Here is an 18,274-nt window from a genome sequence, read left to right as displayed (position 1 = left end):
ATGTTCAACTGACAGCACCATTCCATGATTTTACCTGAAATTTTGAGGCATTAGAAATCTAGCATTGCAATTTAATGCTGCAGGATATATATTTTTCTTATTAAAAACAGGAACCCCTTACTTGGTGTTTAACCTTTTGAGGCAATAAAACATGCCAATTTCAAAAAAACTATTTCCCCTCCAAAAATCTTAAGTCTGACAGAATTGACAACTGACAGTGCCGACAATGAAAGGCTGAACTGAATCTCCCAAATTGCTGGCAGGAGCCAATGCTGGCTAGCTGCACAGAACAAGCCCCAGCCACCTGCTCTGGCTGCTTAGCAGAGCATAGGGTTTGGGTTGTTACTCACCAAGCTAAAGGGCCCTGTGAGTCTGGAATCCTGCCTGAGGCAATTATTGCTGGCTGTCATGTAACCTTGAATCAGCCGGGTTGGAAAGCCAAGCTTCCATTTAAACCAGTTTAGCCCAACCATCATCCTCACTATGCATCAAAACGTGGACCAATATGGGTCCAATGGCAAGGGGTCACACATCGTGTTCAGGTCCCCAAAGGGAGCCCACCCCCAGGCTTGAGGAGTGCTGCTTTAAGCACACAGCCTCCTAGGATGATGCATTTACTAGTCCAAGTTCTCTACATGGAAGAGCGAACTTGACTGCTTTCAAAGATTAATGCTCACAGAGCTTCCTAGCCACCCACCCTCCAGTTTAACATTCTCTGTGTTAAACCAATAAGTTCTGTCGGAGACAGACAATTTCTCATGAAGGGTAGAGCTCATTGGGGAGGTGAGGGTCACCTTCCCTTCCTTGCCTGATTAAAGCTGGTGCTGGAAATCTAACACATTGATTATAAAGTTTAATGAATTCTTTTTTTATTGTAATCCAAAAGTAACAGAACAGGGCTGTAATGCATTCCACAAGTCCTCTGGCTGATATTTTAGAACCGATATCAGCCCTTTTCTTTTTCCTGACAGGCAATTAAAAAAAAAAAAATTAAGTGTGAATTTTTTCACAGTACAGTAAACACCACCCAAACTATTTTAATGGTGGTTAAAAGAGCCCCCCCAAATAAAAATAAAATTAAATAAAAAACCCACCTCCCTCCCCCATATCACATGGTCACAACTCACAAGTCTGTACAAAATGTTCACTTTATAAAGCTCTGATGTAAAAATCAAATCAAGCAGCAATTGTGTAAGTGCAGCACAGGGCCCGTCATGGCATTATTTACAAGGCTCTCATTTGTTTACATTATAACAAAATTTCACACAGGCGACTCAGTCCCTCTGTAGGTCGGTCCACCCCCTGCCCCGCCCTCCGCCCTAGAGGGGGGCCGCCTTAGCTTTTTGGTCGTCTCCTTTCTCCTTCTCCTTGTTCTTCTTCGACTTCTTCTTCTTGTGTTTGTGTTTTTGGCTCCGCTCTGCCTCCGACTCTGTCCCGCCGTGCTTCTTGTGCTTCTTATGCTTTTTGTGCTTCTTGTGCTTCTTCTTGTCCTTCTTCTTCCGCTTCTTCTTGCTGTCCTGGCTGTCGGCCGAGCTGGCACTGCTGCTGCGGCTCCGGCCTTGGCTCTCAGAAGGGCTCTGGCTGCGGCTGATGCTGGGGCTGCTCTGGCTCTGGCTCCCGCCACCTGGGGGGGCCAAGACTGCTGTCCCCACCGCTCCTTCCTTGGGCTTACTGTTCTCGGGGGCCTTATCCTTCCCCTCCCGGGTGGCTCTTCCAGGGGAGTCCTCTTGCTTTGTAGAGACGTTGCTGTCGCTGTCACTCTCATTGTAGTCTGGGACGAAAGCTGCCTCGTCCGTCTCCCTCGTTGGGTCAGACGAGAGACGGGCAGAGTGGCTGGGCAGTGGCTTCGGCTTGGTGGTGCCCTTGTCATTCGGCACCGTTGTCCCTGGCTCTCTTGCCTCTGGTGAGCAGCGCCGGTGCAAGGACTTGTTCCCACCTGCCACCCTCTCCTTGTTGCTCCAGGTAGTCTCAGAGGACGGGCGTTTCTCTCTCTCCTTGCCTGAACTTCTCTCCTGGGACTTGTGTTGTTCTGCAGAACGTCTGGAGTCGTAAGGAGCTTTGTGGTCATTTGGCCTCCGGTCCTTCGGAGGGCTGTAACTGCCTCGCTTTGAGTCCCCAGCCTCCTTTTTGGGCTGCTCCGTTCGCTCATCCCTGGCCTTGTTTTTTTGTCCAGAGGTGGCAGAATCACGGCTGCGAGGAGGAGAGACCTTTTTCCGTGCCAGGTCGCTCCTTTCCTCTCTTCGCTTAGAACCAGAATAGTCTCTGCTACTGCTGCTGTCATAGTCAGACTTTTTGTCCCAGGTAGGAGTGAAATCCTTCCCAGAGGACCCATGGGCAGCTTCATGTTTATCTGAAGACCTGGCCTCTTTGGAAGAGTTAGAAGAGCAGTTCTTTGCATTGCCTTGTTCAGCACTACGTTCGGAGCGCTCCTTCTCCTGTTGAGTGCCACTCTTCCTTTTCTCAGAAGAGTCTTTGTCAAATGCAGTGTGATCCCTCTCTTTGAGTTTCCCTTTCTCATTGGACAATAACACTGTTTTGGAGTTTTTGGACTCAGGCTGTGAACTTTCAGGATCCTTTTCACTGTATTTGAGGGAGTTGGATGGCTTTGTGCTGACATTCTTGACGACACTCGAGGGCTTCCCAGCTGCAGAGGGAACTTGCACAGATTTAACGTCCTCCTCCTCTTCTTCCTCCTCAGAGTCAAAATCGTCTTTATCCCACTTGGACTGAGGAACTTGGATCATGATGATGACATCTTCGGCAGGGGCTGTTATGTCATTGTTGTACTCTTCCATGGTCTTGATGACAGTTCGCTTCATGTCCAGCTTATCTTCTGACTTTCTCACAGGGCTTCCTCCAGCAGAACTGGTGCTAAGGAAGGAAAAACCAAAGACAGCCAATTAAGGAAGACATCAAAGCAGCATAATTTAATTCCAAGTTTAGATTGTGGGGATATTCTTTTTTTTTTTACAGGGCCAAAAGCCCCACTTTACTATTTTATTTTCACATAGAAAACAGCCCTTGCATCAAGGAACTGGCCTGGGGTTTATTTTTTCCCTCAGGAACATTGGGGTCCAGAGTCCCATCCCCCCTATCCAGGCCACATGTGCGTTTTCCCACTACAGAAAAGTAAACTTAGTAACCAAGCCTTAATTCTTCTCAGCCTACACTTTAGAGAGAGGGGCTGTTGTGACTCAAGAGATTTCTGTTTGACAACAAAAGGTGCAGGGAACCTCGTTGACACAGTGGGCTGGATTCAGCTATGGCAAACCTTCTGCAGTCCACGCTTGGCAGGTGGGTTTGTTCTTTTGCAAGCGTGCCATGCATTCAATGTCATTAAAATGCAGCAAGGAATGCAAGCCGTGCTGCCAGATCAGATCCACTGGAGTGGATCTAACCTGGCCAAAAGTAGCATAGTGGGCACTCAGTGCCAAAATGAAACAGTGCCGAATGCAAGTGGTTCTTGCAGAGGCTCCCAATTGTTTCTTTGCTGTTTGCATTTGGCATGGAATATAAAACTGTACTGCTTTCAGCAGACATCAGGTCTGCTTGGGAACTTCAATCAGGAGCTCCTGAGTGGATCCAAATCCAGATGTAGCCTTCCCATCAAGCCTGGGTGACCCCTTGCAGGTCTTATTTTAGCATTTTCCATCAAGGGAAAATAATCATTGCCTGACACAGCCAATTAGGCTATTTTCCCCACCTGTCATGAGGGCACTTTGCACACCTGACATCAAATGATATTGTGACAGGTGGGCATGACAGGGGGGAGGGGGAGAATGGGCCTCTAGGGCAAATGAAGAACTCTGAAAGGCCCCCTCACCCACAGATCACAGAGTAGCATTGATAAATTAACACTAGTAAGCCACATCAGGCAATGATTCCTTCCCTTCGATGGAAAATGCTGAAGTGAGATTTCCAATGGCCAATGGCAAGTGCACTTTACCTAGCCACAGGCACAAAATAACCGACACAGCCCAGACATCAAGGAAAGGTGGGCAAATTGCTTCATAAAAAACCTCATGCTAGAAGGGAAATTAAAAGGCCATGACTCAATCTGGACTGCTTGGGACTGGAGGGCAACTGATCTATATCAGAGGGATTGATCCGGCTTGTCCATAAGACGAAAGATCCAGATCCAGACCAGCCAACGTCAGCTACTTACAGTGGTGCCTCGCAAGACGAAATGAATCCGTTCCGCGAGTATCTTCATCTAGCGGTTTTTTCGTCTTGCGAAGCAACCCTATTAGCGGATTAGCGCTATTAGCGGCTATTAAAGGCTTAGCGGCTTAGCTGCTAAAAGGCTATTAAAGGCTTAGCGGCTTAGAAAAAGGGGGGGGGAGCGAAAAAAAATCTCAAGACTCGCAAGACATTTTCGTCTTGCGAAGCAAGCCCATAGGGAAATTCGTCCTGCAAAGCGCATTGAAAAACGGAAAACCCTTTCGTCTAGCGGGTTTTCCGTCTTGCGGGGCACCACTGTATCTTCTACTCCCACCTGGGTTTAAGAGAGGCCAAATCAAAGCCTAAGAAAGGAGGCAGTACTCAACATGACATGGACAGGAAGTGAAATTAATTTTTAAGTTTTAATCAGGAGGTACCTGGTATAATCAACCAGCATCAGACCAGATCCATCGGCAGCTGCGGCTTTCCTCCTCAGCTTTCCTTTCGCCTTCTCTTGTTTCCCTTTGCTGCTGGGGGGTGGCTCAGACTTCTCGGCTGGAGCCTCCTTCACTGGGGGGACATTTTCAACACTGGCAATCTTCTTGCCAGTTTCTCGGTTCAGCTTAATCTTTTTTGCTGGAGCAACTGGCAAAACAGCTTTGTCCTTTTCAGGGGTCCTCTCTGCTTTTTCACCCTCTGGCTCAGTTTTCCCCTTTGGCAATGGTTTCGACTCTACAATGTCAGGTTTGGACATTTTTAACGACGGCGTTTCGTGATCTTTGTCTCCTTTTTCCTCGGCTTTCCTTTTCCTTTTCTCTGGCTTTGCATCCACAGGCTTGTTCTTGTCCACAGGTTTCTTTGACTTCTCCTCCTTACTCGATTGCTTCTCTTGCTTGACTTCCTTGGGGGGATCTTTCTTGGCCTTCTCCTCCTTGGCTGATCTAGTTTCTGCATGCTCTTTTGAGCTTCGGGGATGAACCTTGCGTGGCGTACCAAGTGCCTTCTCATCTTTCTGAGAGGACACTGACTTAATAGGATCAGCCTTTGGCAACTCCTCCTTGGCTTTTTTCACAGGAGGTTCTGCCCGGGGGGATTTTTCACGATCTGCCTCCACTTTCTCTTGGGGTGCTTTAGCTGGCTTCACTTGCACCTCTTTCTTGGTAGTGGCAGGGCCTTCTGCTTTTCGCTTTGTCTTCTCTGCTTTTGCCTTTGGCTTCTCTTTCCTTTCCTTGTCAGAAGTGGGTTTGAAGGCAACGGAATCTGCTTCCATTGGCTCATCTCGGACAGGAGTAGCATCATCCCTGCTTGGGAGCATGAAGAGTGAGTCAGGCTTGCTGCCCTCTTCCCCAGGGGCAGGATCCCGTGGCTTCCGCGAGCCTTCCAACAGGTCAGCATTGGGGAAGCCTTCACCCTCATCCCCCTTCCTTCTCTTGCGGTGCTTCTTGTGTTTGTTTCCCTTCCCCTCTCCTGGTGGGATCTCAACCTCCTTGTCTTTCAGTTTGGCCACCTCTTTCATGCCATGGCCCTCTCTACTTGGAAGCTTCTCAGAGTAGCCAGTACCTACATTCCGATTCCGATGGCCCAGCCCTCCCGGGTAATCGTCTCTACGGCCCCGAACGTATGGGGAATTCTCTCGCCTAGGGCCAGGAGGACCAAAGCGCTCTGGGGAGAAGTTCTCCCTGTTAAGCAAAGGCCTGGGCTGGGCTCCAGCTGTGTAGCCCTTGTAGTATTTCTCGTACCACTCCCGGTAGGTCTCCCACTCCCGGAATCTCTCTTTCTCAAATGGGTCTCTCATATCCACGGATCTGCCATAGTATGCTTTCATGTCGTAAGGTGGAATTTCTCGGTATCGGCCGAAGTATTCCCTTTCCCCTTCTGCCTGCTGAACAGGGCGCTTGTTTGGGGACTGGCTTCTGTAAACTGGAGACCTCGATCGAGAATGATACCTTCTGTAGGGGGGTGACCTGGATCTTGAGCGGTGATATCCGTGGGATCTTGACCTGGAACGGTAGTTCCGACTCTTCCCCCTGCCCCTCCGTGGGTATGGAGGAGATCGTGAGTAGGAGCGGGAATGGGAACGGCTGAATGACCGAGAATAGGATCGAGAACGGGATGAGCCAGATCGGGACTTGGAGTACGTATAGGAACTTCTTGAGTATGAAGATGCACTGTATGGCGATTTGGACCTTAAGAAACAAAGCAAAGGGGGAGGGGGAAGGAAAGATGTGTAACTGTAGCCTCTTCACTTTTGTACAAATTATGTGGAACAACCACAGTGAAGAGCATTCCCTTTTTTGTCACAGAATCTGTTATGAAGCAGTCACTGCAGATACCTAGAAGGAGACAATGCACAGAGCTCTTCTGGGCACCCCTAACAACTCATTCAAGCTCAGTGGGACTTTTACAGCTTTATTATTATCACTATTGTCAATGAAGAATAGCTCCTCACTCTGCACCAAATAAGTTATCACAAATTGCTTTTGTACACCCAATATTTAAGAAGCAATTCACCAGCTGATGGTGACAGCTCCTCTTTGGGAAACATTTTCATGCACTATGTGACTAGCTAACAGAGTATCCAGAAATTATTTGGTCTGCAGACAATCATTAGCCTTTATTTCAGAGTTTACTTTCACAGAAAGCTACTACTGGACATTTTGTGTGCATTCTCAAAATAGCCCAGGAACTATTTAACCCTTAAAAATCCAAAACAATATTTCTTTCAAAGCCTTAGCAAATTCAGAGCATGTTGTTCCTCTGAATATTGGGGGAAAGAAGTTGTATAACATTGCCTGCAGTTAGCATCAAGGTTGAAATGTAGGGCAACAGATGCAAATCTGTATCATGCATTAGTCTTCATAGGAAAAATGCCTATGAACATAGTAAGCCAGGTTTGGGGACCCGTTGGCCCTCCAGATATTGCTGAACTACAACACCCATCATCCCTGGCCACTGGTTATGCTTGCTGAGGGGCTGATGGGAGATGTACTTCAGCATTATCTGAAGGGCCAGAGGTTCCCTGTACCTGCAATAAGCCATGCTATGTCTGACTGTTAGCCCACCTTGCCCAGTACCATTGGCACTGAGTTGTAGCATCTTTCCCCATCTCTGTACTATATAAGACCCAAAAACTAGATATGATGCCAGGGACTGAATAGGGGATCTGCAAGGTGAAAAGAACGGGGGATTTTGTTCCGGCTCATCTATACAGGCACAATAAAAACAATTACCGGGAATAAGAGCGCCTGCGTTCCTTCTGGATTTTTTTATATTCCATCAGTTCCTTAGCAAAATCATTTGTAAACTCATCAAGCTTTGACTTTTTCTTTTCCCTGTCAAAAGTGAGAGATCGTGATGTCAGGTCATTGGGCAATGTTAAAGGCGGCATTAAGAGAACCACACCACTCAAAAAAGGACTCTGCATGCAACTGAGATGTGAACATGCTACAACAAAGCAAAAAGCAACGCAGGTTTCCAAGAGATGCTTCATGGCATTTTGTTAGAATTACAGTTTTCTGGGTTTGAGATCTGAAGGATTATTTTTATTGGTGAAAACCAACATTTGAAATCTCACGTTATATGTCATTTTTGCTTACGGCAGACGCATTTTTAGCATAGTTTTGCAGTCTGATATTCTACGGAAACAGAAGAATGAAATATAACGGAACTTCATTCAGAGCCAAATACTTACTCCTCTTTAAGTCTCCGCTGTTCTCTGTAAAACTCCTCCCTAGAGAGAGGAGGTGCTTGTGTCGTTGGGATGGCATTTGAATGAGCCGTTGGTACTGGTGTTGGTACCCAAGGTGTTGATATGTTTGCTGGAGCTGGGGGGTATCCCGGAGGGGGGACAGTGTACCCAGCAGGTGGAGGCTGACCAGGTGGAAACTGAGGAGGAAACTGTGGTGGAGGTACCCCCGGTGGAAGAGGAAGTGCATGGGGAGGAGGAGGATACAGGGGAGGAGGAGGCACGGACACAAAGACTGGTGTTGATGCTGGCAGTGTTGGGGCCTGAGTCCTTTGTGTACGGTCACTATGCGGGCGTCCTCGGTTTGAACTTCTAAAGAAACCCAAAAACACGTTGTCACTGAGTGTTACACTTGCCCCTTGTTCTCAAGAGAGAAACGTGAAATGGATAGCACCCCTCTGCAGTAACTGCCCATCCTCAGTCTTACAGCCTACCCAGTCTAAACTGTTCTTTTGCTCCCCCTCAGCACTTCCGGTTCAACAGATCCTCCCAAGAGCCCTCCCTGTCACACACAACACTTACCACAGTTTACCTCCTCCAAGCCTTTCATGAACATTAGTTAATCTGCTACTGCTGCTGTTTTAAATGCCTGCCATCCAGCATCCCCATCACAACTGCATTTCTTTTGTACACTGGCATTTTGTAATGTTAAAAAAGGATACCTAGCACAGTATGTCTAATACAGACCTGTCAGGGTTTGGATTTCTCTACCCTCTGCCTATGGCTTGCAATTCAAAAACTTGAGGGTGCCTTCAAGCAATCTAAATTCTGCTGCCTGGCAATTTGAAACCCCGGCCGTCACCCTGTGCTAAAAACTACCTATTTTAGCCCAATGGCAGCTAATGATGTTGATGTTGGTACCAGCAACTGCTGCAAATATGCTGTAAAATGTTTTGCAAACCTACTCCACATATTCCTCAGCAATTATGGAGTCAGTTGTCCTGTAACATCTCATTTTGCTCCCTGCCTCCTTTCAATTATTTTTAAAATTGTTAATTTAATAAGTTGTCAGAGCCTGATTTACCCTGTTGAAATGAATGGGAAAGTGAAAATACTCGCTAACTGGGGCCTATTCTATCCCCAGCAACTTATTAAAACAGGGTAGGTAAAATAACTTTAGTGTTCAGCGCACTGGAGTACATCTTCTGTCCATTTTTTCTGCACATTCCTGTGTGTACAAAGCCCCAGAACAAAGTATTGCAGGGGTCCACTAAATCACAGGAATGAATCTTATCTTAAGCAGTTAATTCTCCTCTAAGCTGGCTTTCAACACTGATTTATCATTTGTAAGAAAAAACCTACTAGGCCTTGCTTGGGTTCTAGTTCATCTTCTCTTCTGTTAAAAGTTCAGTATTTCATTTATGCATCTCTTCTGTTTTTTCCTCTAGGGCTTACCGATAGCTCAATGAGCAGTTTGAGTAGACATTGTGGGGTTCAATGTATCCCCAATAGCTTTTGGACTAGATAAGAGTTTGTATTCAACTGTGTTGAGTTGAATAACTTCCACTTGTGAAACGGAATTTCCCTCTCTCTCCTCCTCACAAGCGCCCCCAACACCTTTTCCCAAACCTGCCATGGGGTATTGGGGAACCCCCAGAGTAGATTCGGGGGGTTGGCTGCAGCAGGAGGAGAAGGTCCACTGCACAAGCAGAAGTTGTTTCAATCATGCAATGTCTTCATTGGATACAGCTCTATTTTTCTGGAATGCAGTATCGATAAATATTATTTTTTATAATAAACTGGAGTTATTTTGAAATCAATCATATTTATTTCTAATCTAGGACTTTAAAGGTGTCCCCGGATCCCGATAACAGTTTGACACTTTAAAAAATGGAGTGAGGTTAGAGTGTTGCTTGATACCAAACTAGATCCTTTAACCAGCAACTTTTAAAAAAGCCTCTCTATGCATATCAAGCTGTTTAATATGCTTATCATGTTCTAAACTTACTACCTAAGATACAAAAAATATGTTTTGGAGGTATACTTACGGCTCCCAGCCTGACCTATTGCCTGCAGAGCGAACAGGATTAGTTCTCATCGGTTGACCTATGTTGAAAAGGGGAAGAAGTTGCTTATTAAATGTAGATGGCAGGCCTATTGCAAAAAAATAGCCAAGAGCAAAGTTGTACCACTTACCCATGGTAGGTATTGAATGCCCATGACAGCCCAGCTGTCCTGGCAAAGCTGGCTGCCCAAGCACAGGAACCTGATAGCCCTGCAGAAAGGAAGAGGAACAGAATTAGACTGTGATGCTGCTAAAATGTGCAAACAAGTTTAGTTCCAAAACAAAGCTTACCTTCTCCTCCATCACAGTATTAATTGACAGTGTGGAAGGTGGCTTTGAGTGTTCTGAGGCAGTAACTATAGCAGCAGCTGGTCCAATACCATCGCCCTCACTGCAGTGAAAGAGGCAAATTCAAGGTTAGGAACTACTAGGCAAGAGACTGAAAACAAGAGACTGGGTGCTACAAAGTCATTCTGCAGACCCTGGAGGTAGTCATATTCACAATACTTTAAAAAGGAGGGGAAGGGCAGGCAAAACAAATCAACACACATAATTAAATGGTTGGGAGAACCTCTCTATGAAGAAAGTGTTTTGCGGTTAAACAGATGAGGTTTATATCAGAAATATCAGAAAGGAACTGTGCTATGACTAAGTTTTTCAATGAGATGTTAATCTGCCTCATGTGGTGTGGATAGGCTCCGGAGAACCTTCCAAGCCATGGTTTCAGGAGAATTGACATGCTATGGATTCACCAGGTCTCTCCTGCCCTACCTCCCATTCTCCATTTCCTGTTTAAAGTTAATCAGATTGCTGTGATATCCAAATTGGCAATTTATAGCATGGCATGGCTCTTGAGGACTATCTGAATTGAGCTGACGGCCGATGAGAACATTGTAGTTTGAAATTTAATCAAATAATACAGATGAAGAGTGATTATTGCTTTCTTGGATGCTTGCAGCACCGAAAGGAGAAATTCTTGAAATTCACTAGGATATTCTCACAGCTTCACCTAGCTCACTTTGTCTTTTAAGATTTCAAACCTAAAATCTTAAAAGGCAAAATGTGATACAAGCATAGCAATATCAATCAATCCCTGGAGATTGCATGAAATTCAAAACAATGTAGTAACTCATTAAAACATATAAGCATTATTTCCCTCCCATAAGAACACTCAATTTTAACAGGCCAAAAGCAAGCATTGGGCTTGAAATACCTTACTTTGGATTTGATTTCTAAGAACCCCATGTAACTTGAAAACTCACTGCCAGCCTTAGAAAAGTTACTAAGACATACAAACACACTCAAGAACTGGCAGTCAATCCTTCCAGGGAGATAGGCATACAAATGGTTAGACACAACACCACCAGAGCCCAGGACAGTTTAAAAGCGAAGCCAAGCTGTCAATCTAGTGGCCTCTTTCTACAAATCGACCTACCGGAAAGGTCCTTCTGGCTTGTCAGCATGAATTGCCAGGGACATTGGTGCAGAGACCTCACTAGCAGATGTGGTGGCAGAATGGCTGACTGACAACGTGGCTGTTGAAGATACTGATTGGCCAGGAGCTGATGACAAGGTGAGGGATGCAGGTGTATGAAGAGGAGCAGAAGTGGCTGGAATTATGAGGGGATCCTGCTGCCTGGAACCTGTTGGCCTTTGTAATGAAGGCACATTCCGCTGAACTACCGGTCTAGGTGGCTGGGCCTGTTTGCGGAGTCTTTTTGTGTAGCCAGTTTCGTTTTTGAAGTTATTTACAGCCTAGAGAAGAAAAATCACCAGTCAAGAGAAACGAATAAGCATATCAAAGCTTCCCTAAGATTGCATCCAAACATCTGTGCTACTTGGTATCAGGGCTGGTGAGGTCATAGAAAATCAGATCTTGCTGTGGATACCTTTACCGCAGGAAGGGACACAGCATGTGGGTCAATTTCTTGGGTGGCAGGTCACAGAGGGACCAAACCAGCTTAACTCCCATCCCTTCTCATCCGGGCCAACATAGTGGATCAGTAAGTATAGGGGGAAAAGAGATGTACACTCAGGCATGCAGAACTGAATACAGATAGATCTCAAGTTACCTGGCGTAAAAATTTGTTGGCAATTAACGCATCAGGAGAAACATCTGTCTGATGACAATTTGGGCAGGTATGTTCCTCCGATTCTAGCAGCGATGTTCTGATACCTGTGAATGATTTTTCAATGCCATGTGAAACGTGTAACTGTTATAAAAATCTTCACACTCTGCTCAATGGTACACATGTACTAGCACAGCTACTAAGACTGCAAACAACAACGAATTCCAGAAGACTTCTAAATGTGGATGTACTGTAACTAAAAGGACACTGCAAAGGCCACAAAATAGTAGATCAGTACAGAAATCTAGTAGCATGTCCCAAAGCTGTACACCCACTGCATTCCCATATGCCTCCTGAAAAGCAGCTGCTCCTTCTAGAGGCATGGAGGTGCAGAGGGAAACTCCAATGCCTGAAAAGGAATGTCCTTGCTTTATAAAGTATTCCAGGTCAGAATTTAAGCAAGACAACAGTTTCAGCATTTTTATTATGAATATTATTATTAATTGCCTTCTTTTGTACATCAAGATGTACAAAACAGCTATAATCTACAGAAAATAATAGTGGATGAAATTGAAAACCACACCAAATAAGCACCCATGGCAGAGCCTTGTGGACCAAAAATGTCTTCACCTGTTTCAAAAGAGTGCAGATAGCCAGCTCTTGTCTTATCTCAAGAGGGATGTTGTTCCATAGGACAGGTGCAACTACACTAAAAAAGCCACTTTTGAGTTACTGTGGAATGGGCTTTTGATATCTTAGAGTGTATCATATACCCAAAACACCAATGAACTTAAGGAAAAAGTAGAATTCTGTGGGTCAAAGGAAGAGTAAAAATTTTGGTTTAAAAACCCCAGTCCAGTTCTTGCCTCTTAAAAAAAGTAATGAAGCAGTCCAGGTGCAAGTCACTTTAAAGTAAAAGCAACCTTTCTATTCTCCTTCTCAGGTAACGCTAGAGGTGGGAAAACCCAATCAGCCTTGCTCTTCTCCCATCACATTCACACACACAAGCCAGTTCATGGAACTCACATTCATCACAGTAGCTGTTTCCACAGCAGGGAATGACCACAGCATCAGTCATTATATCTTTGCAAATCAGACACAAAAGCTCATCTGGAATAGGGTCATCTTCTTCTGAGGAAGACGATGGCTCCTCTGGCAGGAAAGGGGGCTTCTCTTTCTTTCCTATAGCATAAGCAGCACTGAAAACACAGACACACATCTTGGTCTTAAAAAGGTGAGACAATACATGATGTTAAGCATTAAATATATGTGTTTAATATTTATTATTATTTATTCCACTTGTGCCCCACCTCTCTGCCCAAAGAACTCAACACTACAATTCCCAGCACTCTTAACAGGCTACAGTTTGTGGATAGAAGTAATGTTCTGTTTATGGTGTGGATTTGACCCAAGTCACGGGCCTAGTCAAATAAATACTATATTCTAACAACATCCTGCCTTATATTCAATGAACTCAAGCAGTTTACAATTTCAAACCAAAACACTGGAGGACAGAATCAAACCAGAATTATCAAAGAGAATAGTTCCAGGAGAAATCAATAAACAGGAGGCTTTCCCTCTACTGCAGCAGCAAAATGGTAAAACCAGGTGTTTCTGGAGGTGTTTTTGAAAAGCAATGTTTTTGTCTGATGCTGAAGACATTGTCTGATCCCATAAATGAACTGTCACAAACATTCACAATTATTTCTTATTATGACATTTCTTTTAATTTTTTTTTACAAATATGCTGCTTACAATAAATAAGATTCCCTAGTTGCAAAGCTCTAGCTAAGAATATTGAACGTTAGAGACAACATTTCTGTTCTAAAGACCTGTATACTTACGCATCAATAGTTGGGATGGCATATTTCCCTGTGTTTGTGAGCATGGCACCCTTGGTATTAGGGTCCTGCACCTCCATCATGAAACTTCGGGGAATTCCTGTGCTCTTTTTAATCCTGGGAACAGACTCGAAGTTTTTGTCCTATCGAAGGGGTAAAAAACAGAAAAGATCTCTCTAAGCTATAAGAGAAAGATTCAACAGCTTCTCCAAACAGAACCCCTGCCCAAATTTAACTAAGCTTCTTGGCTTGTGTTGAAACAACATTGTTCAGGCACATGACATGAACTTTGCAGCTTCACCAAGGATGCTATTTAAGTCAGTCACATCCCATTTGAAGCATGAAAGAATTGAACAAAATTGTCTACTGCTCTTAGAGTGTTTACTGTAAGCTAGCATTAAGAAACTACTTTTCATAGTGAGCAGTGCCCCGCAATAATAATCCATGACAGGTAGCCCTCCCTCAACCCCACTGATCTTGCATTACTGGAGTCAGTGATACAAATACAAGGTGGCACTACCAAATGGATCATTGAAGAGACAGACACAATCTGAAAGTGGAGAGAAAGAAGGACTTAACAGGATATTACACTCCCCCATATACAATAAACCAAGGAATAAAACTTTAATTTTCTTGCTACAGGTTTAATGGAGGTCTATGAAAATAAAGATAAACAAGTTAACACTAATCAAAACTTCCATTCCACAGTCCCTTACCCCATTGGTCGGGCAGTTCTTTATGTAATGGCCAGCTTTTCCACAACGAAAGCAAGTGTATGTTGGCGGAGGCGGACCCAGGGGTTTCTTCATGTAACTAAAAAGGTGTAAGAAGAGAAGTGTGTTTCTTTGCTGTTTTGCTTTAATTAAGAAGATAGTAAATCTGTAAATTTTTCCAAAGTTAGCTTTTTTTAAAAAAATTGGTTTGTGGCATGCTGAAGACTTACTTGATTGGATCATATTCGTGGCCAGACTGTGACATCATAGCTTTAATTTTATCTTCTTCGGAAGCATTGGCTTCAGCCAGATTGGCGGTCTGTTCAATAGGTAATCATTTGACACACACATTAGAAACACATTTAAGTCCATCCAGTCAAAGACAAACACCACTCATCCAATCCTGTAAAGAGCAGCACAAAGCTAACTGAAAGTTGCCTCCAAAACAGATCTTTAATATCAGATTGTCTTGAAGATGTTCCAGGGAGTCCTTATGCCGTTACATGATGTTTGTGTACTTGCTAACCTAAAATGAAAAGATAAAAAACTCTGCTGGGGCATTCTAACTAAACCTTAGGTGCAGTTTGTATCTTATGTAATGGCTTGTGTAACTGCTCCAGTTTGCCGTGATAAATTTAAATGGTCTGGAGTTAAATGTTCTGAAAGATGCCTTCTGTAATACTTACAAGATAAAAGGCATTGAGCTGTTTCCTTTTGTAAAGTGATGCTGTTCACTACTGCCTCAATTTGCTATATAATGCTATGCATTATTTATGCTTAAAATATTTAAAAGGACAATGTCATCCTGAAAACTGAGGGTTCAGAAGCCCAGCTAGACCACCTTTAAAAACTTGGGAAATGGGCTTGTTATTCCCTTTCAGATGTCTTTAAAAGGAAAATGCCTGAGTGCAACTGAATGTATCCAAAAAACTGCATCGCACCAACGCACAAAAAAATTCAGACAAAATAATTTTTCCCAACTGGAATTAAAGACAGCACAAAATGTTTTGGAAACACAACTTTCAAGATGACACTACCCTTAAGGTGCAAGCCCTAAATGTGAGGCTCCCTTATTGAGCTAATGTTTCCAGAAACTTGGTACTTGTTAGGATGGTTCATTACACTCTATAAACAGATACAAGCAGGGTCTAAGGGACTGGTTTACTAACTGTTCAGATATTCAATCACTTAACATTCAGATCAGCCACACATACTTTATACATTCATCCACAAAAGCAACCAGCTAGTTTCAACATTTTATTAAACAGTTGATTAAAATACATATTTTTTCTTAACATTCCAGATTAACAACTATTAAATTGTTCACATTTACAGAAGACTATTTTACAAATACTGAGCTAATTTGTTTGAACCCAAACAGTTTTACAGAACACATCCAATAGCACAAAACATTAGTAGGAATAGACCAAAATTCAAATATGGCATTTAATACATAATAGGAATAAAACAGAAAACTGTTAAACACATTTCCTCTATGCAAAGACTCTGTGCATTGAAGAGGTTTTAAAGCAAGTAACAGTTTTCAACTACTTTATATTACAAAATACTCAGAAATACTTAAGTTCTCCGTAACTTGTATACCTCTTGGACATTTTTTCATACCTCAATAAAAATAGAACTTGACATGAGCTTACAGAACTGAGGACAAATTTAAGGACAGCACTAATGGAAACCAAACTAAAGCTACCTTGCTTGACTTAAATTTTGTATTTGCAAATGCACTTCAGAGTTTCCCAACTTTACTAGATAAAGTTTTTCTTGGAAACACATAACTTCAGTCTTTATTCACAAAGGGAACACAAATGTATTAGGTAACACTGCTTAATAGGAATTTTAAAGAGCAGCTAATTTACTTGATGAGCGTTATCACTAGTGCTTTCCCAGACAAAGTTACACATTATTGAGCAGAAAATGCAAGCAGTTTCATAGCAAAACAAGGCAGATACAACAGTTTCAGAAGGTCACATTTGCTAATATGCCACACATACACATTGGTATATTCCTATAAACAGTTACATTTACGCAGTCTGTGTTCAAACAAATTAGTTGCATAGCTGCTGCCCACTGCATACACTACAAGTGTACAACTTTTATCAAATTTTATGCAAATTATTGCACTATCACTGGCTTTGAATGCAGAATCCCAAAATTATCATGTAAAGTGTCCATGTGATAGGGAAATACTTCTATTTTGGCTGTCACACCGAGAAATCCTAGGAGTCCATAAATAGCCAAAGTATTAAAATTCTTCTTTGTGCTATTTTTCCAATGCAAAATTAATGGAACGTATGAAAGAAACGATAAAACAGCTTCGGAGGTGCTTCTTCTTTGTGTCTTGAAGATGAGTAAAACGGCAACATTATGTTGAGGCTGATAAGGGACTCCCCTTCTATCTTCCCATACTGGGAACTACTCTTTACAGGATAGTTATCAATAAATATACACACATTTTCAATGTTTAGGCTCGGTACTTTTTACTAAAAATGCTTTGCACCAGTAACAGAAATTAACCAGATAAGGATCACAGCATAAAAACATTCAAAATACCAAGCAAGCAACAATTTATTTGGCTATATTTGACAAGAATATATGTATATATACCTTTGTAAGCTGGGCCAGAGAAATAGATGCAGAAGAGTCATCAATCTGTTCATAAAAAATTAAACACACATTCAAGTTCCACAATCAAAATGAAGCAAAATATTTAGCCTCTACTGTGTTATTAAGATCTAGTCCTACAGAGAGGCATTTTTTCAAAGTAATGAAGCCTTTGGCCAAAACATATCATTGTCTGTACAGTTTGTGCAGTCAGGTATACATAATATTCAGTTTCACAGGAGAGCAACTAATGCTGCACTCACTCAGTGGAATCAACTCATCAGGCTTATGTTCAGAGATCAACATAAACAAGCCTACATTTTTTCACAATAAAAATAAATTGCTTTTTCAATAGTTAAAAATCGTCATTCTACATGTAATAGCATGCTGCAGTAGGTTCCACAAAGCAGTCACACAAAATAGCCAAATATTTTCCTATATTAAAAAAAATAAAAATTGGCAGATTTCAAGCCTCTGGAAACTTGTTAATGCTTAACTCAAAAAAGCCAATGTCGATAGCAACAGGGTACTAATTAAATGCTCTGTGGCAGGGAAAGTGTTGGAATTAAGTGCTTAAAATATTTATGTGATTCTCAAATTACATTTTCATGGAAACTATTGAAATAAAGAGGTAACATTTAAAGAATTTCGTTTGTAATATCTAAATCAGTAATGGCAAATATTTTTTGAAGTCCAGGGATCAGTTCAGGAACTTGATTTCTAGCACTGGGCTCAACTACAGCTATTGTCCATTTAAGAGAAATGGCATAATATAGCAAGAAATCAGACTTTGGTGCTGTGACAAGTCTTGGGATGCTGCTCAGAAAATGAACTGAAGCCCCCTAAAGCAAAAGATTTTATTTTGTTGGAGGTGCCATGAGTGTTAAACCAGATTGTGTAGATCAACTTTCTTTCATTTACTGTAGAGCAGTAGCCTTCACTAACCTGGTGCACTCCAGATGCTTTGGTGTGCATCAGCCTCAGCATCCTAAAGACTTGTGCATGCAAGGGCTGATGGGAGTTGTGGCCCAAAACATCCAGAGTCCAACAGGTTGGCAAAGGCTGCATTTGAACTAACTTTGGAATACGGCAGCATTCAATACCAGAAATACAGTAGAGAT

General features: G+C 42.9%; 1 protein-coding gene across 4 annotated transcripts in view; it reads right to left on the bottom strand.

The window, feature by feature from the left end:
• Positions 1-844: 844 nt before the first annotated feature.
• Positions 845-18,274, bottom strand: part of RBBP6 (RB binding protein 6, ubiquitin ligase) — a 30,041-nt gene continuing 12,611 nt past the window's right edge. The window contains exons 4-17 of one of the 4 annotated variants that reach the window (XM_080981672.1): positions 17,157-17,201; positions 14,765-14,853; positions 14,538-14,634; positions 13,825-13,964; positions 13,007-13,179; positions 11,984-12,087; positions 11,347-11,666; positions 10,203-10,302; positions 10,043-10,121; positions 9,895-9,952; positions 7,853-8,218; positions 7,392-7,493; positions 4,599-6,347; positions 845-2,871 (exon numbers count right to left, since the gene is read on the bottom strand). In XM_080981672.1, coding sequence (XP_080837798.1) covers positions 1,320-2,871; positions 4,599-6,347; positions 7,392-7,493; positions 7,853-8,218; positions 9,895-9,952; positions 10,043-10,121; positions 10,203-10,302; positions 11,347-11,666; positions 11,984-12,087; positions 13,007-13,179; positions 13,825-13,964; positions 14,538-14,634; positions 14,765-14,853; positions 17,157-17,201 — 4,974 coding nt within the window. In that variant the 3' untranslated portion in view covers positions 845-1,319. Of the gene's footprint in view, positions 2,872-4,561; positions 6,348-7,391; positions 7,494-7,852; positions 8,219-9,894; positions 9,953-10,042; positions 10,122-10,202; positions 10,303-11,346; positions 11,667-11,983; positions 12,088-13,006; positions 13,180-13,824; positions 13,965-14,537; positions 14,635-14,764; positions 14,854-17,156; positions 17,202-18,274 lie in introns of those variants that run through there. The other 3 variants (XM_080981673.1, XM_080981674.1, XM_080981675.1) reach the window with 3 other exon arrangements.

Source organism: Podarcis pityusensis (assembly GCF_964106645.2).
Source record: "Podarcis pityusensis genome assembly, chromosome: 14".
In the NCBI taxonomy this organism is placed as follows: Eukaryota; Metazoa; Chordata; class Lepidosauria; order Squamata; family Lacertidae; genus Podarcis; species Podarcis pityusensis.
This window is presented reverse-complemented; position numbering and strand designations above follow the sequence as displayed.